The 22,534-nt window shown below is 51.7% G+C and overlaps 1 protein-coding gene across 1 annotated transcript in view; it reads left to right on the plus strand.

The window, feature by feature from the left end:
* Nucleotides 1-22,534, plus strand: part of loxl4 (lysyl oxidase-like 4) — a 55,677-nt gene that overhangs the window by 1,274 nt on the left and 31,869 nt on the right. Inside the window, exons 2-4 of the mRNA XM_078413297.1 lie at nt 3,598-3,921; nt 6,353-6,531; nt 14,393-14,601. Coding sequence (XP_078269423.1) covers nt 3,618-3,921; nt 6,353-6,531; nt 14,393-14,601 — 692 coding nt within the window. The 5' untranslated portion in view covers nt 3,598-3,617. The remainder of the gene's footprint in view (nt 1-3,597; nt 3,922-6,352; nt 6,532-14,392; nt 14,602-22,534) is intronic.

Raw genomic sequence — 22,534 nt, forward strand, 5'->3', positions numbered from 1 at the left:
AGATGCTTTCTACAGCCCCAGAGTAGAAGTACTGAAGGATCCTCAGAGAGACTCTAAATTTCCTCAATTGTCTGAGGTGGTAAAGGCGCTGTCTTGCCTTACTCACCAGGACGGCAATGTGTGTTGTCCATGTCAGATCCTCTGTGATGTGGACTCCCCAGGTATTTAAAGCTGCTCACCCTATCCACAGTAATCCCATTTAACTCCAGTGGCGTGTACATCCTCGGATGTTGAGCCCTTCTAAAGTCTACAATCAGCTCCTTAGTTTTTGTGACATTCAAGAGGAGGCTGTTGTCCTGACACCAGAGTGCCAGATCAGCCACCTCCTCCCGGTAGGCCTTCTCATCGTTATCGGAGATCAGGCCCACCACCACAGTGTCATCAGCAAGTTTCACCTTCACTCTTTCCCCCTATCTCGTTATCTCCCTCCCTTTTCCACTGGTATTTCTTCCCAGTTTCTCCCCTTTCTCTCTCTCCCTTTACACATTCATTTTTTCTCTGTCCAGACTTCCAGTGTGACTGAATCTCGGGAGAGCCCCCTTCCCCCCCTCTACCCCCCACCACGTCCCCTGTACCCCCCCTCCACCTCCTCTCTACCCCCCCTCCAACCCCCCTCTCCCCCCCTCCTCTTCCTGTACCCCAGTTCATTCGTCAACGCCATGGTCTGCCAAGAGACGCTTGCTCCCCACCCCTCCCCACCGCCTGACCAAAAGGCATCGTTACCCCCCCTCCCCTCCTCCCCCCCCCTCCTCCCCCCTCCCTCCTCCCCCCTCCCCCCTCCCTCCTCCCCCCCCTCCTCCCTCCCCCTCCTCCCTCCCCCTCCTTCCCTCCTCCCTCCTCCCCCCCCCTCCTCCCTCCTCCCCCTCACCAGCCTAGATCCCTCTCTCCCATCCTTGGGTCTCGGGGGCAACTTTAGCGCTGGTTTAGGCTTGCCTTAGGCTTAGTTGTTTTAGGTTTAGTATTATCACTTGCACCGAGGGATCCCTCCCAGGGTCACAGAGCTCTACTGGCCCTTCGGCCCACCTTGTCCGTGCCGACCACGTTGGCATTCTGGGCTAGTCCCACATTGCCTGCATTTGGTCCATTTCCCTCTGAACCTTCCTCTCCGCAAATCTGTCCAAGTGGTTTAAAAAAAATCCTAATTGTATCCGCTTCTCTAGCTTCCTCTGGCAACTTGTTCCAGATACGGACTGCCCTCTGAGTGGAACAGTTGCCCCTGAGGTTCCTCTGAAATCTCTCCCCTCTTGTCTTGAGCCTGTGTCCTCTAGTTTTAGAATCCTCTACCCTGGGGGAAAGACTGTGAGCGCTCACTTTATCGGTGCGGCGCGGTGCCTGAGACCCGGGTTATATCCAGACTACGCGCAGTGTGGACGGAGTTTGCACCTTCTGCCCGTGACCGCTCCGGTTCCCTCCCACATCCCAGAGACGTGCAGGTTTGCAGGTTAATTGCCCCTAGTGCGTGGGATAGAACCAAACTTTAGAGACAGGGCGGATACCCTCCGAGTCCGCGCCGACCAGCGATCACCAGCGGACACTAACGCTATCCCGCACACGAGGGACAATTTTACTGAAGCCATTTTCACCCGCATGTCTTTGGAGTGTGGGAGGAAACCGGAGCACCCGGAGAAAGCCCACGCGGGCAAGTTGGCACGGATGAGTTGGGCCGAAGGGTTTGTTTCCCTGCTGGAATGTTTGATGTCTTTATATTGACGAGTCTATCTGAGTTTGATACTCTGCAGTCAGATATTTTGGACACAGCTGGCCAGACATTTGACTCATTGTCCCCCAGGCTAAAGAACTATTGTTTATTTTTGCTTTCCAGCTCTCAGCCATAGATTTATAGGGTGACATAGCATGGAAACGGGCTGGTTGGGTTTGTTATTGTCGTGTGTACCAGGATACAGTGAAAACGTTGTTTGAGAGCTATCCATTTAGATCATTATCCGCACGTGTGCAATTAAGGCACACGCTGGTGCGTCTGTGGAATTCATTGCCACAGACGGCTGTGGAGGCCGTCAATGGATATGTTTAAGGCAGACATTGACAGATTCTCGATCAGTACTAGGGGTGTCAGGGGTTACGGGGAGAAGGCAGGAGCATGGGGTTGAGAGGGAACGATAGATCAGCCGCGATAGAATGGCGGAGCAGACCCGATGGGCCGAATGGCCTAATTCTGTTCCTAGAACTTGTACGAGTACACAAGCGCTACAGCTAGGAAAATTACCAGAGTGCAGAATATAGTGAGGAGGAGATACCTGATAGAGAGGCACATAACATGATGAGGCATACGGATAGATTTGGGTGGATGGTCAGAGCCTTTATCCCAGGGTGTAAATATCAAACATGAGACGGCAGAGGGAGGGACAAAGCTTTGTGGAGATGTGCAGGAAAAAAATATTTTTTACACAGAGGGTGGTGAGTCGATGGAATGTGCTGCCGTGGGTGGGGTTGGGGGTGGGGGTGGGGGTGGGGGCAGATACGGTAGTGGTGTTTATGGGGCTTTTAGATCGGCACACTGATATGCAGGGAATGGGGGGGATATGCATCACGTGCAGGCAGAGTGGCATCATGTGAGGCACATACACTGTGGGCCGAAGGGCCTGTTTCCGTGCTATATGGCTCTGTGACTAACACCACCATACATAGAACAAACGGTACAGCACAGGAACAGGCCCTTCAGCCCACAAAGTCTGTGTTGAACATGATGCCAAGTTAAATTAATCTACTCCTGCACCTATTGTCTATTGTCACATGACCCATATCCCTCTATTCCCTGCATATCCACATGCCTACACAAAAGCCTCGTAAACACCATTATCATATCAGCCTCCACCACCATCACTGGCAGCGGGCTCCAGAGATGCTGCCTCCAGAGACGCTGAGTTACTCCAGCACTTTGTGTCTTTTTCTGTAAACTAGCACCAGCAGTTCTTTAAGCCTTAGACATAAACATTAGACATACAGCGTGGAACCATGCCCTTCGGCCCACCGAGTCCGCGCCGAACAGCAATCACCCCGTACATTAGCACTAGGGACAATTTTGCAACTTACCAAAGCCAATTAACCTCCAAACCCACGTGTCTTTGGGATGTGGGTGGAACCCGGAGCACCCGGAGAAAACCCACACAGTCATGGGGAGAAGATACAAACCCCGTACAGGCAGCACCCGTAGTTGGGATTGAAACCCGGGTCTCTGGCGCTGTGAGACAGCAACTCTACCGCTGTGCCACCGTGCCGCCCTGAGAACATGGATAGGTGACGTTACTCTAGACTGAAGAAGGGTCTTGCCCCAAAAGATCGCCTGTTCTCCAGCGATGCTGCCTGACCTGAATTACTCCAGCACTCTGTGTTTTTATCTGTAACCCAGCGTCTGATGTTCCTCATATCCTCCGACACGTTGAGCAAGTTAGATTTAGCTCTTGGGGCTAACGGAATCAAGGGATATGGGGAACAAAGCAGGAACAGGGTACTGATTCTGGTTGATCACCCATGATCACATTGAATGGCGGTGCTGGGTGGAAGGGCCAACTCCTGCACCTACTTTCTATGTTTCTGTGTCCCGTGGTCCGCTGACGTTGGCAGCTTCTGCCGTTGCAGGTGGGGGACGACTGGCGAAGATGCAGGCACTGCTGCTGCTGGCTGCAACGCTGCTGCTCCTGTGCAGCTGGCCGGTGCCCTGCTGCGGCACGACTCCCACGGGCACGGCGGCGCCGGGCACTGACGCCGGGGCGGTGAAGCTGCGGCTGGCCGGGGAGAAGAGGACGCACCATGAGGGAAGGGTGGAGGTCTTCTACCAGGGGGCCTGGGGCACCGTGTGTGACGATGACTTCAACATCCACAGCGCCACCGTCATCTGCAAGCAACTGGGCTACGAGGGGGCACTGAACTGGGCGCACAGTGCCAAGTACGGGCAGGGGATTGGTAAGTGTGGGCGTCGTATGGGCGGGGGACAGGAAAAGGTAACACTGGATATCACAGGTAGCACTGTGGGTATTGTATGGGCAGGGGACAGGTAATTCTGTGGGTATCACAGGTAACACTGGATATCACAGGTAGCACTGTGGGTATTGTATGGGCAGGGGACAGGCAACATTAGACATTATAACGGCAGGGGCCAGGTAACACTGGGTATCATACTGGCGGAGGGGGAAACCTCTCCAAACCATCTCTTCAAGTAGGGGATGGGGTGAAGGGAGTGGGAATGGTGAGGTGGAGGGGAAGCGATGGCTAGGGTGAACTGGAGGGGATGGGGGGGGGTGTGATGGGGATGGAGGATGGATGGGGTGGGGAGTAGATGGGGAGGAGGTGTTGAGGCCAGGGAGTGATAGTCATAGAGTTAACAAGTCATAGAGTCATAAAGCACGGAAACGGGCCCTTCGGCCCGACTCATCAATGCCGACCAAGAGTATAGGAAGGAACTGTTGATGCTAGTTTACACCAAAGATCGGCAGCAAGTGCTGGAGTAACTCAGTGGGCCAGGCAGCATCTCTGGGGAACATGGGTAGGTGAGATTTCGGGTCGGGGCCCTTCTTCAGACTGAAATGTGAAACCATGTCAAATGCGTTGCTGAAGTCTATCTAGACGTCTACAGTTTTTGTCCTCATCAACCTTTATGGTTCCCTCTTCAAAAAAACTCAATTGGATCTGTAAATCACGCTGGAATCTTGGACAAAAAGCAAACTGCCGGCGGAAGTGGAAGTGGGGGTCGGGCAGCATCCGCGAAGGTCTGTCCATTTCCCTCCACAGATGCTGCCCGACCCGCTGAGTTCCTCCAGCACTTTGCGTTTTGCCCCGGCCTCCAATGAACCTGACGACTTCACACTGTGTAAGGTGGAGGAATGCTAAGGGTTACAGCCCTCTGAGTAATACAATTTTTCCTTATCTCAGTTCAGTTGATTATCTGCAGACGTGGGCCCCGCGGCCAAAGTCACTCATAACCTGCCTCTTCAAGCTCGGCTCTGCTCTCCTCTCTCCAGAGCTGGGGAGTTTAATAAACTGGTTTTCCCTGCTCGCTGCACAACCAACCTCTCTGGTCAATCTCTGCGAAACCCACTTCAATGCAAGCCCCCTAAAGCTGCTCAGGTCTCCACTCCACCACAGGTCATTCATAAGGTCACCAGTGACAGCAGCAGAATTAGGCCATTCGGCCCATCGTCTACTCCGCCATTCAACCATGGCTGATCTGTCTCTCCTTCATAACCCCTTTCTCCTGCCTTCTCCCCATAACCCCTGACACTTGCACAAATCGAGAATCTATCTATCTATGCCTTAAAAATATCCATTGACGGGCTCCACAGCCTTCTGTGGCAAAGAATGTCACAGATTCACTGAACAAAGAAGTTCCTCCATCTCCTTCGTAAAGCAATGTCGAAGGGCCGAATGACCTACTCCTGCACCTATTTTCTATGTTTCTATGTTTGTGTGTTTCTTTGGGAAGGAATTGTCCCTGGATCTGGAGGTGTGCGTTTCCACACTTCCCTACCTCTTGCCTGTTGGGAGAGGGGAGATGTTTCGGAGGTGCGGAGGCTGCTTCCCGCACAGACAGCGGAAACCAGGAGAGCAACCCACCCCGATCCCAGAGCGTGCAACCCGACCCGTCTCCAACAACAGCAGAGCTTCCCCACAGCTCACACACTCCTCTGCAAGGCCCGCTCAGCGTGAATGTTCCTGCTCTATCTCTCAGCTCAGTCTCATTCAGTAGCAGAACGCTCCTTATTCTGGAAAGGGTGCAGAGAAGATTCTCGAGGATGTTGCCAGGACTTGAGGGCCTGAGCAAAGGGGAGAGGTTGGGCAGGCTGGACTTTATGCAGGAGGCCAAGGGGTGATCTTATGGAGGTTTATAAGATCATAAGTGGAATAGATAGTGTGAATGCACAGAGCCTTTTACTAATCCTTTGATTCCAATAGACAATAGACTATAGACAATAGACAATAGGTGCAGGAGTAGGCCATTCAGCCCTTCGAGCCAGCACCGCCATTCAATGCGATCATGGCTGATCACTCTCAATCAGTACCCCGTTCCTGCCTTCTCCCCATACCCCCTCACTCCGCTATCCTTAAGAGCTCTATCCAGTTCTCTCTTGAAAGCATCCAACGAACTGGCCTCCACTGCCTTCTGAGGCAGAGAAATCCACACCTTCACCACTCTCTGACTGAAAAAGTTCTTCCTTGTCTCCGTTCTAAATGGCCTACCCCTTATTCTTAAACTGTGGCCCCTTGTTCCCTGACTGTATCGGTCCATCACTCTATCGGTCAATCGTTCTTTTGCTCTGTCGCTATCTCTCCATCTCTCTCTCTCTCTCTCTCTCTCTCTCCTAACCCGATGACTCTCTGACCTTTTACCCGACCACAGGCACCATCTGGCTGGACAACTTGAGTTGCCGCGGCGAGGAGACCACGGTGGCGTCGTGCACCTCCAACGGTTGGGGCGTTAACGACTGCAAGCACTCCGAGGATGTTGGGGTGGTGTGCACGGAGAAGAGACGACCGGGCTTTGAGAACAAGGAGGCCTTCCAGGACTCCGATCTCCAGGTAGGCTCCGAGCAGCTCCCCTTCCTGCCCTCTCCCCACCTCGCTGGAGAAGCTGTGAGATGACTCCCCAACCCCCTCCCTGGTCCACTGGCTAACGTTGACTTGACCCGGTCCCATCCCGGTGTGGTTTCGATTTTTTTTAGATTTGGAGATACAGGGCAGAAACAGGCCCTTCGGCCCACCGGGTCCGCGCCGCCCAGCGATCCCCGCACACTAACACTATCCTACACACACTAGGGACAATTTTTACATTTTCCCAGCCAATTAACCTACATACCTACATGGCGTTGGGTACTCCTGAATTTGACCTGTCGAGCTGTTACATTGATGGACAGACGTACATTGGGGGTCGGCCACAGCTTTTAAAGATACAGCACGGAAACAGGCCCTTTGGCCCATCCTGTCCGCACCGACCAGTGATCCCTCCATACCCTAGCACTATCCCACGCACTAGGGACAATTTTGCAATTTCACCAAAGCCAGTTCACCAACAAACTTATACGTCTTTGGAGCATGGGAGGAAACCAGAGCACCCGGAGAAAACCCACATGGTCACAGGGAGAGCGTATCAAACTCCACACAGACAGCATCCCATATCAGGATCGAACTCGGGCCTCTGGTGCTGGATGGCAGCAACTCTACCGCTGCGCCACTGTGCCGCCAAGGTCCTTTGAGTACCGGAGCAATAGTGAGCAGTTCTGAGAAAGGATGTGCTGGCTTTGGAGAGGGTCCGGCGGATGTCCATGAGAACGATCCTGGGAATGATTGGGTTAACGTATGATGAGCGTTTGTCGGCACTGGGCCTGTACCCGCTGGGGTTTAGAAGGATGAGGGGGGGGACCACATTGAAACGTATCGGGTAATGAAAGGGTCTGATAGAGTAGATGTGGGGAGGATGTTTCCACTAGTGAGAGAGTCTAGGTCCAGAGGGCACAGCCTCAGAATGAAAGGGCTTTCTATTAGAATGGAGATGAGGAGATATTTATTTAGCTAGAGGATGGTAAATCTGTGGAATTCATTGCCACAGACGGCAGTGGTGGCCAAGTCAGTGGGTATTTTTAAAGGGGAGATTGACAAGTTCTTGATTAGTAAAGGCATCAAAGGCTATGGGAAGAAGGCAGGAGGATGGTGTTGAGATGGGAAGATAGATCAGCCATGATTGAGTGGCGGAGTAGACTCGAAGGGCCGAATGGCCTAATTCTGCTCCTGTGTTTTATGAACCGATGGTGTGTGTTCAGCTGACTGGGTGGGGGTAATCTGCTTCTGTCTGAGGTCACTCTTGCTGCTGAGAGTGCAGCCGGTGTCTTTTTTCCAACCAAACAACCTCGGCTGCCCTGCACACATTCCATCGCACTTCCCATGGTTGTGGGGAATGAATGGGCCGGCTGTTTCCCCACAGCGTGGTCCCCATCCGTCTCACACTGCACCGTTATTCTCCGTCGCTGCCCGCCGCTCTCAGAAGCTGCGGACAGAAGCTGTCCCACGCTGGGTCGCGAGGTCACCGGCTTACCGCGTGTTCCCCAGTGACCCCTCCGTACGCACGTCCCACCGAGCGCCCACGTTTACACACCGACTCTGACACCAAGGCATTTCTCTGGGTGGCCCAGCAGTAGAGTTGCAGCCTCACAGCGCCAGAGACCCGGGTTCGATCCCGACTACGGGCACTGTTTGTACGGAGTTTGTACGTTCTCCCTGTGACTGCGTGGGTTTTCTCCAGGTGCTCTGGTTTCCTCCCACGCTCCAAAGACGTATGGGCTTGTAGGCTAATTGGCTTCTGTAGATTCTGTAGTTTTAGAGATACAGTGCAGAAACAGGCCCTTTGGCCCACAGATTCCGCGCCGACCAGCGATCCTTGCACACTAACGCTATCCTACGCACTCGGGACAATTTACAATTATACCAAGCCAATTAACCTACAAACCTGTACATCTTTGGAGTGTGGGAATAATCCGGAGAAATCCCACGCAGGTCACGGGGAGAACGTGCAAACTATGTAAAGACGGCCACTGTGGTCAGGATCGAACCTGGGTCTCTGGCGCTGCCAGGCAGCAACTCTACCGCTGCGCCCTGGATCATGAGCGGGCAGATAAGTCTTGGCATCATGTTCGGCACAGACATTGTGGGCCGAAGGGCCTGTTCCTGTGCTGCACGTGTTCCGGGTTCTGAGAGGAACCCGTCATGTGTCACTTCGTTAGTCACGTATAGCAGGCGTCAAAAACGTTTTCCACTGAACCTCGGCCCACGTGACAGCAATAAACAAAACTGGGGGAAATAAATCACTGAGCTTCCGACGCAGGGGAATGTGGTGGAGCGGCGGATGTTTGCGGGTCGTTGTCCGCGACCAGTTGCCGTGGAGACAGCATTGCCTGTGACCCCGTGTGGAGAATGTGGAGGGTGAGAGGTGGCGGCCTGTTGTCAGCCAGCTGTGTCCTGTTGACACACTCCCCACCCTGAGCCTCTCATCCGTTCCTGCACACCCCCCCCCCCCCCCACCTCCCAAGACAGCCCTTCACCCAGGAGAGGCTGCAACAGCTGGACGTTGTAGCTTGTGGAGATGAAGCGTGGAAACAAGCTCTTTGGCCTCCTGCTGCTGGCCCTGGATCTCCCAGGAACTCAACCACTCAAAATGTAGATGCGAGGAGCTGCTGATGCTTTGGACTTTAGAGATACAGTGTGCGAACGGGTCCTTCGGCCCAGCGAATCTACCCTGTACACCATGTCCTCAGGCTAGGGGCAATTTACAATTAATTGACCAACGTCGATTAATCTACAAACCTGCACGTCTTTGGAGTGTGGGAGGAAACTGGAGCGCCCGGAGAAAACCCACGCGGTCAAACTCTGTGCGGACAACACCCATTGTCAGGATCAAACCCAGGTCTCTGGCGCTGTGTAAGGCAACTCTACTGCTGTTGATTTGCTAAGGAAAGAGACAAAGTGCTGGAGTAACTCAGCAGGTCAGGCAGCATCTGTGGAGAACATGGATAGGTGATGCTTTGGCCTGGGACCCTTCTTCAACATGGATAGGACCCTATGAAGAAGGGTTCTAACCCTATCCTTGACCTCCACAGATGCTGCCTGATCTGTTGTTTTTCCAGCATTTTGTGTCTTTCCACTAAACCGCTCAACCTCTCTTCCCAAAGAATAACATTCCCTGTTCCAAATGACCCTCTATACAGTTTAGTTTAGAGATACAGCATGGAACAGGCCCTTCGGCCCACCGAGTCCATGCCGACCATCGATCACCTGTTCACACTCGTTCTACGTTATCCCACTTTCTCATCCACTCCCTGCACACTAGGGGCAATTTACAGAGGGCCGATTAACCTACAAACACGCACGTCTTTGTGATGTGGGAGGAAACCGGAGCACCGGGAGAAAACCCTCGCGGAGAACGTACAAACTCTGTACAGACAGCACCTGCAGTTAGGATCAAACCCAGGTCTCCGGCGCTGTGAGGCAGCAGCTCTACCCGCTGCACCACCATACCACCCTATGGTTGTGACTGACTTTCTTCAACGAGGGATGATGCAAGCAGAGGCAGATTGCAGCGTAGAACAGTACAGCATAAGTACAGGCCCTTCGGCCCACAATAATGGTGCCAAACATGATGCCAAGTTAAACGAATCTCCTCTGTCTGCACGTGATCCATATCCCTCCGTTCCCTGCATATCCACGTGCCTATCCTAAAGCCTCTTAAACAACTCTTTTGTATCTGCCTCCACCACTACCCCAGCAGGGCTTTCCAGGCACCCACCACCCTCTGCGTAAAAAAAAACATGCCCTGCACATCTCCTTTAAACCCTGCCCCCCTCACCTTTAAACCCTGCCCCCCTCACCTTAAAACCATGCCCCCTAGTCTTTGCCATTTCTACTCTTGGGTAAAAAGTTCATGTATGAGGAGCAGAACTAGGCCATGCAGCCCACCATTCAATCATGGCTGATCTATCTTTCCCTCTCAACCCCATTCCCCCACCTTCTCCAATAACCCCTGACACCTATACTAATCACAAACCTGTCAATCTTCGCCTTAAAAATACCCAATCACTTGGCCTCCAACGCCATCTGTAGCAATGTATTCCACAGATTCGCCACCCTCTGGCTAAAGAAATTCCTCCTCATCTCCTTTCCAAAGGTGCGCCCTTTTATTCTGAGGCTGTGCCCTCTGCTCCTGGATTCTTCCCCTAGTGGAAACATCCTCTCATGTGTCGTCTTTCCGCCGGCTGGTTAGCACGCAACTAAATTTTTTCACTGTACACATGGAAATAAACGTAACGAACTAACTCTATCCAGGCCTTTCACTATTTGGTAACTTTCAATGAGGTTCCCTCTCGAAGAAGATTCTGACTGTCTACCGCATCTGTACCTCCTCACCAGCCCTTGGTCTGAAGGAGGGTCTCGGCCCAAAACGTCACCCATTCCTTCTCTCCAGAGATGCTGCCTGTGCTGCTGAGTTACTCCAGCATTCTGTGTCTACCCTTGGTAGAGTCTCAATAGACAATAGGTGCAGGAGTAGGCCATTCGGCCCTTCGAGCCAGCACCACCATTCAATGTGTTCATGGCTGACCATTCTCAATCAGTACCCCGTTCCTACCTTCTCCCCATACCCCCTGACTCCGCTATCCTTAAGAGCTCTATCTAGCTCTCTCTTGAAAACATTCAGAGAACTGGCCTCCACTGCCTTCTGAGGCAGAGAATTCCACAGATTTACAACTCTCTGACTGAAAAAGTTTTTCCTCATCTCTGTTCCAAATGGCCTACCCCTTATTCTTAAACTGTGGCCCCTGGTTCTGGACTCCCCCAACATTGGGAACATGTTTCCTGCCTCTAACTTGTCCAAGCCCTTAATAATCTTATATGTTTCAATAAGATCCCCTCTCATCCTTCTAAATTCCAGTGTATATGCCTAGTCGCTCCAGTCTTTCAACATACGACAGTCCCGCCATTCCGGGAATTAACTTAGTAAAGCTACGCTGCATGCCCTCAATAGCAAGAATATCCTTCCTCAAATTTGGAGACCAAAACTGCACACAGTACTCCAAGTGCGGTCTCACTAGGGCCCTATACAACTGCAGAAGGACCTCTTTGTTCCTATACTCAACTCCTCTTGTTATGAAGGCCAACATTCCATTGGCTTTCTTCACTGCCTGCTGTACCTGCATGCTTCCTTTCAGTGACTGATGCACTAGGACACCCAGATCTCATTGTACGTCCCCTTTTCCTAACTTGACACCATTCAAATAATAATCTGCCCTCCTATTCTTACCACCAAAGTGGATAACCTCACACTTATCCACATTAAACTGCATCTGCCATGTATCCGCCCACTCACACAACCTGTCCAAGCCACCCTGCAACCTCATAGCATCTTCCTCATGGTTCACACTGCCCCCCAGCTTTGTGTCATCTGCAAATTTGCTAATGTTACTTTTAATCCCTTCATCCAAGTCATTAATGTATATTGTAAATAGCTGCGGTCCCAGCACCGAGCCTTGCGGCACCCCACTAGTCACTGCCTGCCATTCTGAAAGGGACCCATTTATCCCCACTCTTTGCTTTCTGTCCGCCAACCAATTTTCTATCCATGTCAGTACCTACCCCCAATAGCATGTGGTCTAATGTTGCCCACTAATCTCCTATGTGGGACCTTGTCGAAGGCTTTCTTGGTCTCTCTCTCCTGTCGGCCCCTGGTGTTTCTGAAGTCTCCCGTTTCTAGCCAGGACCACCCTGTTCATCCTCCACCACCATCTCTGTGGGGGAACACTTCCCCTAAACATCGGCCGATGTTGCGGGCGTGCAGGAAAAAACGCAATCAGAGAGGCCGTTGATCGAAGCCGCCGCTCCATGGAAAGGCACGAGGGGAGTATCGCATTTGGGAGGGAGTCAGTGGGGGGGGGGGGGGGTCTCGCCCCATTAGAAGCTCACGTGCAAATCTCGAGCGCACCCTCTCCCCCAGCAAGCAAGGCGTCCGCCTCTCCCGCACGCTGTTTACTTGTTTCCATGACGATCTCTTATGATTTTGACCGCAATGTCGACATAACCTTTTGAAGTGTCGGGCCTATAATCTAAATTAAAAATTAATGGTATCCAAACCCTTTGGCAGTTTTCCTCCCTGCGCTACCAGCAGCCTTGATGTGGTCGCTGACAGGATTAGACACATAGTGCTGGAGTAACTCGGCACGGCGGGTCAGGCAGCATCTCTGGAGAACATGGATAGGTGACGGTTCTGGTCGGGACCCTTCTTCAGACTGTCAATAGGGAGGGGGGGGGGGGGGAGGGGGGGGGAAAGAACCGGAATCGAGATACATCGGGGCCGACAATAGATGGCCTTGGGCAGGGAGGTTCCCCAACAGGCCGATTGTTGGCCAGGGAAGGTGTGATCTCAACTGGGGGCATTGTTGTGAACGACGGAACTGGTTAAACAACTAAGGTGGCGGGCGGGGGATTAGGTGAGAGGGAAGGAAAATGGTTAACTAGGTTGGAGGAAGGGTGGTAGGAGTGTTTATCGAGTTAAATGGCTAGTGTGGAGGAACGGTGTAGAGGAGAGGTGGTTAACTAATTAAATGACTAGGGTGGTGGGAAGGGAGGGGAGTGTTTAACTAGTTAAACGACTGGGTTGGAAGAGAGGAGGGGCGGGTGTTTAACTGATAGAACGAGGGTGGAAGATGGGAGTGGAGGTGGGGACTGGAAGGAGAGGGGAGGGGGAGAGTGTTTCACTGGTTTAAAAAAACATGGTGGAGGAAGGGGGGCAAAGATCAGACGGAGCAGATTAATTTTTTAGTTTAGAGCATGCAGGGAATGGAGGGATGTGGATTACGGGCATGCAGTGGAGATGAGTTTAATGGCATCATGGTTAGCACAGGCATTGTGGGCCTGAAGGGTCTGTTAGAAACAGAAACATAGAAAATAGGTGCAGGAGTAGGCCATTCGGCCCTTCGAGCCAGTACCGCCATTCAATATGAGCATGGCAGATCATTCAAAATCAGTACCCTGTCCCTGCTTTCTCCCCATATCTCTTGATTCTGTTAGCCCTAAGAGCTAAACCAAATTCTCCCTTGAATACATTCAGTGAAATGGCCTCCACTGCCTTCTGTGGCAGATAATTCCACAGATTCACAACTCTCTGGGTGAGTTGTTTTTTCCTCATCTCAGTCCTAAATGGCCAACCCCTTATTTTTAAACTGTGACCCCTGGTTCTGGACTACCCCAACATAGGGAACATTTTTCCTGCATCCAGCCTGTCTAATCCCTTGAGAATGTAATATGTTTCTGTAAGTTCCCTTCTCATCCTTCTAAATTCCAGTGAATACAAGCCCAGTAGACCCTATTCTTTCATGATATATCAGTCCCGCCATCCAGGGAATTAACCTGGTAAACCTACGCGGCACTCTTTCAATAGCATGAATGTCCTTCCTCAAATTAGGAAACCAAAACGACACACTGTTCCTGTGCTATAGAAACATAGAAAATAGGTGCAGGAGGAGGCCATTCAGCCCTTCGAGCCAACACCGCCATTCATTGTGATCATGGCTGATCGTCCCCAATCAATAACCCGTGCCTGCCCTCTCCCCATATCCCTATTGATTCCACTAGCCCCTAGAGCTGTATCCAACTCTCTCTTCAATCCATCCAGTGATTTGGCTTCCACTGTCTTCTGTGGCAGAGAATTCCACAAATTCACAACTCTCTGGGTGAAAAAGTTTTTTCTCACCTCAGTTTTAAATGGCCTCCCCTTTATTCTAAGACTGTGGCCCCTGGTTCTGGACTCCCCAGGTTCTCTGAAGGGGATCCATCTCTGTGCGGGTGGAGACGGGCTCTGGGCTGACGCTCTCTCTCTCTCTCTCTCTCTCTGCCCCTCCCCCAGCGACAGAACAAGGTGGAGGAGGTGAGGCTGCGGCCCATGTTGGCGTCGGCACGGAAACGCAACCCGGTGACGGAGGGGGCGGTGGAGGTGAGGCTCCAGGGCAGGTGGAGACAGGTCTGTGACTCCGACTGGAACCTCAACAACAGCCGGGTGGTGTGCGGGATGCTGGGCTTCCCCGCAGAGCTCCCCGTCAACATGAAGATCTACAGGTAGGCCTCTTACCTAACACGGTGGAGACACAGCGCGGAAACAGGCCCATCGGCCCACCGGGTCCTGTGCCGACCAGCGATTGTACTGTACCACTCACTAGCACAATCTACACACCAGGGACAATTTACAATTTTTACTGAAGCCAATCAACCTACAAAGCTGTACATCTTTGGAGTGTGGGACGAAACCGGGGCACCTGGAGAAAGCCCACATGGTCACGGGGAGAACGTACAAACTCCATACAGAGAGCACCCATTGTCGGGATTGAACATGTGTCTCTGGTGCTGTAAACAAAGGAATGAATGAATGAATGAATGAATGAATAAGTTTATTGTCCAAGTGTGTCCACATAACAAGGATTGTGCCTTGGTGCTCCGCTGGCAAGTAACAACACGAACATACAGTAAACGATTAGGAATAAAGCATAAAACATTAAAACATTAAGAACACAGCATTACAGTTTAAACATGTGAGTGAAATAAACCAGAGCAAAAAGAGACTACAGACTTATGGTTGTTGAGTAGAGCTACTACTCGCGGAAACTCTACTGCAGTGCCACCCCCTGACACGGCGTTGAAATATCTCCCGTGCAGAAACAGTCCAACAGCAGCCTCACCTAGGCAGTAGAAACATAGAAAATAGGTGCAGGAGTAGGCCATTCGGCCCTTCGTGCCAGCACCGCCATTCAATATAATCATGGCTGATCATCCAGATTCCTGCTTTCTCCCCGTATCCCTTGATTCCGTTAGCCCTAAGAGCGATATCTAACTCCCTCTTGAAAACATCCAGTGAATTGGCCTCCACTGCCTTCTGTGCCAGAGAATTCCACAGATTCACAACTCTCTGGGTGAAAATGTTTTTCCTCATCTCAGCCCTAAATGGCCTACCCCTTATTCTTAAATTGTGACCCATGGTTCTGGACTCCCCCAACATCGGGAAATTTTTTCGTGCATCTAGCCTGTCCAATCCCTTAATAATTTTATATGTTTCTATAAGATTCCCTCTCATCCTTCTAAATTCCAGTGAATACAAGCCCAGTTGACTGATTCATCATATGTCAGTCCCGCCATCCTGGGAATTAACCTGGTGAACCTACGCTGCACTCCCACAACAACAATAATGTCCTTCCTCAAATTAGGAGACCAAAACTGCACACAATACTCCAGGTGCGGTCTCACCAGGGCCCTGCACAACTGCAGTAGGACCTCCTTGCTCCTAAACTCAAATCGTCTAGCAATGAAGGTCAACATGCCATTAGCTCTCTTCACTGCCTGCGCAAGAGTTCCTGGTGCCGACAAAGCTGCAAAAGTGAACCGAACGGTTCCATCTAACGCCTGCCACCACACACGGAATGAACTGTCTGTCACAAGCAGCAACTGATCAAACGCGGGGACCCAGTCTGGCCGAATCCATCCCACACTGTCCCCCCCTCTGCCCCCCTCGCTCCCCCTGGGGTCAAGGTGCCACCCTGTTTGGTGTGGGATGTGTGTGCTTGTGTCTACTCCACAAACATGCTGCAGAGTTGCGTTTGTGCTGGTCGGCCGCTGTGGCACGGCCTGTCCAGTGGGTCACACGGCTCAGCACAGCTCCCATCAAGACCAGCACCTTCCCAACCCCACTCTCTCCACGTATACCGTTCCCAACCCCACTCTCTCCACAGATACCGTTCCCAATTCCACTCTCTCCACCGATACCATTCCCTCTCGCCTCTGTAATCCAACAGTGGCTCCTCACGTCCTCCACAGCTAATGCCTTCTGGAATGCAGTTCTGAGAATGTGCATTTGTCCTCTCCTCGCCAAGCTCTGAGAAATCCTCATTTGAACACAAGGAGACTTCTGTTTCCACTGGAATGACCTTTCCGCACTTTAATATTTCTGCAGATGTTTACTTTCACCTGTGTGAGACCGCAGTTATGTTTCCCCCTCCCCACCATTCTCCCTCCCCTCCCCCCTCTCTCCCTCCCCTCCCCCCCTCTCTCCCCCCTCCCCCTCTCTCCACCTTTCCCCCCCTCTCTCCGCCTCTCCCCCCCTCTTTCCCCCCTCTCTCCCCCTCTCTCCCCCTCTCTCCCCCTCTCTCCCCCTCTCTCTCCCCCTCTCTCTCCCCCTCTCTCCCTCTCCCCCCCTCTCTCCCCCTCTCTCCCCCCCTCTCTCTCTCCCTCCTCTCTCTCTCCCTCCTCTCTCTCTCCCCCCCTCTCTCTCTCCCCCCCTCTCTCTCTCCCCCCCTCTCTCTCTCCCCCCTCTCCCCCCCCCCTCTCTCTCCCCCCTCTCTCTCCCCCCTCTCTCTCCCCCCCTCTCTCTCCCCCCCCTCTCTCCCCCCCTCTCTCCCCCCCCTCTCTCCCCCCCTCTCTTCCCCCTCCCCACCTCTCTCCCCCCCTCACAATGTAATAGATATTTAACATCACTCTGTAAAACCCAGAATAAACGGCAAACAAATTCAGCATATGTAAAAACACAGAGAAATAAATAGACAACATTTGTGCAAAGTCAAAAATAATGCCCCAAGTCTGTTGCAGCCTATTTGAGGTTGTGGTGTTTAATAGCCTGGTGGTTGCAGGGAAGAGACTTAGACGCAGAGTCTTTTACCCAGAGTAAGGGAATCGAGGACCAGAGGACATAGGTTCAAGGTGAAGGGGAAAAGATTTAAAAGGAATCCGAGAGGTAATGTTTTCACACAGAGGGTGGTGGGTATATGGAACAAGCTGCCAGAGGAGGTAGTTGAGGCTGGGACTATCCCATCGTTTAAGAAACAGTTGGACAGGTATATGGATGGGACAGGTTTGGAGGGTTATGGACCAAGCGCAGGCAAGTGGAACTAGGGTAGCTGGGACATTGGTGGCCGGTGTGGGCGAGTTGGGCCGAAGGGCCTGTTTCCACACTGTATCACTCTGTGACTCGATGTTCCTGAACCTGGACGTTACAGTTTTCAGGCTCCGATTACCTTCTAATATAGTACCGGAGCAGACCCGTTCCAGAGTCACGGTCCAATGTCCACAAAGGGGTAGCAGCTACTCCTGGTCAATCTCAGCTCCCTCTACTTTGAGTTTTTGGACTCTGAGATGGGCAGGAAGTTTGAAGAATGAAGAAATGTTGAACTTGTTTACTCAGTGTAGTAACTTTGGAATGCACGGAATTTTCCCCAACTATTGGATGCTCCAAACTTGTTTGCTACGGGGAAGGGAGAAACATTTTGTACCTTGCAGGTTCCAGGCAAATGCTGCCAGCATGCAAAAGGAAACATTTTTATTTCCCGGGACTGTGAGTTTAGCTTCTGTCCTGAATACCAAATGATGACCAAACTGTTGGAGGAGGAAATGAGAAAAGTGAGAATGAACTCGGCCAGGGCAGAACGTTCCGGACCTTTCAGTATCCGGCTCTTTGATCAAGTCCTTTAGAACGTACCTTTACAAAGGAGACAAGGAGGAATTTCTTTAGAGGGTGGTGAATCTGTGGAGTTAATTGCCGAAGATGACGGTGGAGGCCAAGTCAATGGGTATCTTTAAAGCAGCGATTGGCAGATTATTGATTAGTACTGGTGTCAGGGGTTATGGGGAGAAGGCCGGAGAATGGGGTTGAGAGGGAAAGATAGATCAGCCATGATTGAATGGCGGAGTAGACTCGATGGGCCGAATGGCCTAATTCTGCTCCTGTGACTGATCAAGTCAACCAACGTTAGACGTTGTGTAGTGTTTAAATATCACGGACGGATCGTCTTTCTCTGGCACCAGGCCGCTCATGATCCCGGGCTAGCACGGTGGCGCAGCGGTAGAGTTGCTGCCTCACAGCACCAGAGAACCGGGTTTGACCCTGACCGCGGGCGCTGTCTGTACGGAGTTTGTACGTTCTCCCTGAGACCGCGTGGGTTTTCTCCAGGTGCTCCGATTTCCTCCCACGCTCCAAAGACGTTGTGGGTTTGGAGGTGAATTGGCTTTGATAAAAATTGTAAATTGTCCCTAGCGTGTTGGATAATGATAATGCCATGGGGTGATCGGTGGTCGGCGTGGACTCGATGGGCCGAAGGGCCTGTTTCTGCGTTTTATCTCTAAACTGAACTAAGGTGAACTGGACTGTGGAAGGTGCTCAGAGAGTCTGGCTCTGCCGATGGAGGGAAGGAAAACAGGAAGGCTTGCTCAATGTGGAATGTTCCGCAGATGGTTCTGGGTGTTATTTTCTGATTCCTGTTAGGACAACAAATTCTCTGCTATTTTTAACACCTGTTTCCCTTATGAATTATTCTTGGATGTGGGTTCAATTGGTGTACTTGTAATCCGGTGGTTCAGAGTGGTAACCCTGGGTGGAATTTAAAGTGGCTGGGTCAATAACTCGGCAACAAGGAGCCAGGATCAGACACGTTGGACCGTGCCTTTACAAATGTGGACTGAGACGAGAAAGAGGAGGAGGATGGGGGGGTGGGGGTGGGGGGGGGGGGGGATGGAGATCAAGCCAGAGAGGGGCTGGGCACCGACCGGACAGTGCAGTGAAGTAAAAGGGCGACGCGGTGGTGCAGCGATAATGTTGCTGCCTCACAGCGCCAGAGAACCGGGTTCGATCCTGACTACGGCTGCTGTCTGTATGGAGTTTGTACGTTCTCCCTGTGTCTGCGTGGGTTTTGTCCAGGTGCCCTGGTTTCCTTCCACACGCCAAAGACGTACCAGTTTGTGGGTTAAATGGCTTTGGTTTAAATGTTAGATTGTCCATAGTGTGTAGGATTGCGCTAGGAGTATGGGATGATTGCCGGTCGGCACGGACTCGGTGGGCCTGGGGGTCTGTTTCCGTGCTGTACCTCCAAAGTCTAAATCTCTAGTCTCACACTTTGTGTCTTTTCATCTCTGACCTTAGTCCAACCAACTGCCACTCCACAGAGGAGCAGATTCATAGGTTAATTGGCTTCGGTAAAACTGTATAGAGTCATAGAGTGATACAGCGTGGAAACAGGCCCTTCGGCCCATCTTGCCCACAACGGCCAACATGTCCCAGCTATACTAGTCCCACCTGCCTGCGTTTGGTCACATCCCTCCAAACCTGTCCTTTCCATGTACCTGTCTAACTGTTTCTTAAATGTTGGGACAGTCCCAGCCTCAACAACCTCCTCTGGCAGCCCTGTTCCATACACCCACCACCCTTTGTGTGAAAAAGTTACCCCTCAGACTCCTATTAAGTAGAGTTGCTGCTTTACAGCGAATGCAGCGCCGGAGACTCAGGTTCGATCCTGACTACGGGTGCTGCACTGTAAGGAGTTTGTACGTTCTCCCCGTGACCTGCGTGGGTTTTCTCCGAGATCTTCGGTTTCCTCCCACACTCCAAAGACGTACAGGTATGTAGGTTAATTGGCTGGGTAAATGTAAAAATTGTCCCTAGTGGGTGTAGGATAGTGTTAATGTGCGGGGATCACTGGGCGGCAAGGACTTGGTGGGCCGAAAAGGCCTGTTTCCGGCTGTATATATATGATATGATATGATATGTCCTCTGGTCCTCGATTCCCCTACTCTGTACAAGAGATTCTGTGCATCTACCTGATTTATTCCTCTCATGACTGTACTAGTGTATGTGTGATCATTGGCAGACGCTGTCTCGATGGGCCGAAGGGTTTGTTTCTGCGCTGCATCTCTAAAGTCTAAAGTAAAGTCGAAACTCTCTGTAATTTCTTGTGGACTTGGGCAAAATGCCAACTTGGTCGGCGTAGACAAGTTGTGCCGAAGGGGATGTTTCCATGTTCTCCAGCTCAATGACTCTCATAGCCAACCCTTTATTTCGAGGCTGTTATTCCTCGTTTAGACGCCCCAGCTGGGGAAACATGCTCCCCTCATCTACCCTGGCAGCCCCTGAGAATTTCAATGAGGTCTCTGCTCGTTTCTCCGACTTCTGGAGAACATAGGCTCACTCTGCATAACCTCACCCTGTATCACAACCCTCTGTCCCAAGAGATGTAATTTACTTCAAGCTATCATTAGTTAAAATAACTCTAGGAAGCTAACCACTTTCTCAAAAAGTTTGCAATGAATGTTAGACATGGTGCAAGACACATAGACCATATTGATGAAATTAAGCTTCAAATTGTGAATAGGTGTTTTATAAGGGAAGGTTTACGAGGATGTTGCCAGGACTCGAGGGCCTGAGCTAGAGGGAGCGGTTGAACAGGTTAGGACATTATTCAATGGAACGCAGGAGGATGAGGGGGTGATCTTATAGAGGCGCATAAAATCATGAGAGTAATAGATAGGGTGAATAGACCTTTACCCAGAGTAAGTGATTTGAGAACGATAGGACAGGTTTAAAATGAGGGGGGTGGGAGGGGTGGGGGGGAGGGGAAGATTTAACAGGAGCCTGAGGGGCAACGTTTTACACAAACGGTGGTGGGTGTATGGAACGAGCTGGTAGTTGAGGCTGGGACTATCACAATGTTTAAGAAACATTTGGACTGGTACATGGATAGGACAGGTTTAGAGGGATGTGGGCCAAACGCAGACAGGTGGGACTAGTGTAGATGGGACATGTTGGTCGGTGCGGGCAAGTTGGGCCGAAGGGCCTGCTTCCATGCTGCATGAGTGTAAAAGCATCATTTCCATGACCAGCCAAGGCACAGTTTATGAGACCAGTACGTTTACTCTTGAACTGCATACAGCACGGTGGTGTAGCGGGTAGAGCCGCTGCCTCACAGCGCTGGAGACCCGGGTTCAATTCCGACCTCGGGTGCTGACTGTGCATGTGGAGTTTGCACGTTCTCCCTGTGACCGCGTGGGTTTCCTCCGGGAGCTCCGCTTTCCTCCCACATCCCAAAGACGTGCAGGTTTGTAGGTTAATTGGCCCTGTGCAAATTGTCCTTAGTGTGCAGGGAGTGGATGAGAAAGTGGAATAACATAGAACTAGTGTGAACGGGTGACCGATGGTCAGCGTGGAATCGTTGGGCTGATGGTCCTGTTTCCGTGCAGTAGCTCCGAAAACTAAAACTATCCCCTCTCGTCTCTCTCCATTCCACGCTCCCTCCCTTATTTGCTCTTCATATATGTTTAAAGATGTAAACACTGATGATATTTAGAGTGCTATGCTGGGATCGTGGTCAGCATGTGGTCTCTCCCTCTCTTTTTATAGCTCCTGGTGTTTTTTCTCACAGCAGTCTGGACAAATCACTCGGATGTCCTAATGCTCGGGTAAAAAAACATTTGCTTGGGGCCGGGGGCAGTGGCAGGAATTGTGTGGGAGGGAGGTGGGAACGCACACTGACCCATGTTGGTCAAGGGGGGAGGCACTCTCCTTGACCTGAACCAGGAAAGAACATAGAGCAGTACAGCACGGGAACAGGCCCTTCGGCCCACAATGTCCACGCCCAACAATGTCCACGCCCAACATGATGCCAAGACCAAATCTTACCTGCCTGCACGTGATCCAGGGCGGCGCAGTGGCGCAGCGGCAGAGTTGCTGCCTCACAGCGCCAGGGACACGAGTTTGATCCTGACTCCAGGTGCTTGTTTGTACGGAGTTTGGGCCTTCTCCCAATGACCTGCATGAGTTTTCCCCAGGATCTCTAGTTTGCCCCCACACTCCAAAGACATACAGGTTTGCAGGTTAATTGTAAATAGTCCCTAGTGTGTGTAGGATAGTGTTAGTGCGCGGGGATCGCTGGCCGGCACACTAAACGTATCCTTCTATTCCCAGCATATCCGAAAGTCTCTTAAACGGCACTATTGTTTCAGCCTCCACCACCGCCCCCGGTAGCACCAGGTGTTCACCACCCTCTGTAACAAACGTGCCCCGCACATCTCCTTTAAACTTTGGTAAACCCAAAATGCTGGAGTAACTCAGCGGGACAGGCAGCATCTCTGGAGAGAGGGAATGGGTGACGTCTCGGGTCGATACCCTTTTTCAGGTTCTGAACTTTAAACTTTGCCCTTCTCACCTGAAAACGATACACCCACAACCCCTTTTGTGTGAAAAAGT

Source organism: Rhinoraja longicauda, chromosome 16 (assembly GCF_053455715.1).
Source record: "Rhinoraja longicauda isolate Sanriku21f chromosome 16, sRhiLon1.1, whole genome shotgun sequence".
Classification (NCBI taxonomy): Eukaryota; Metazoa; Chordata; class Chondrichthyes; order Rajiformes; family Arhynchobatidae; genus Rhinoraja; species Rhinoraja longicauda.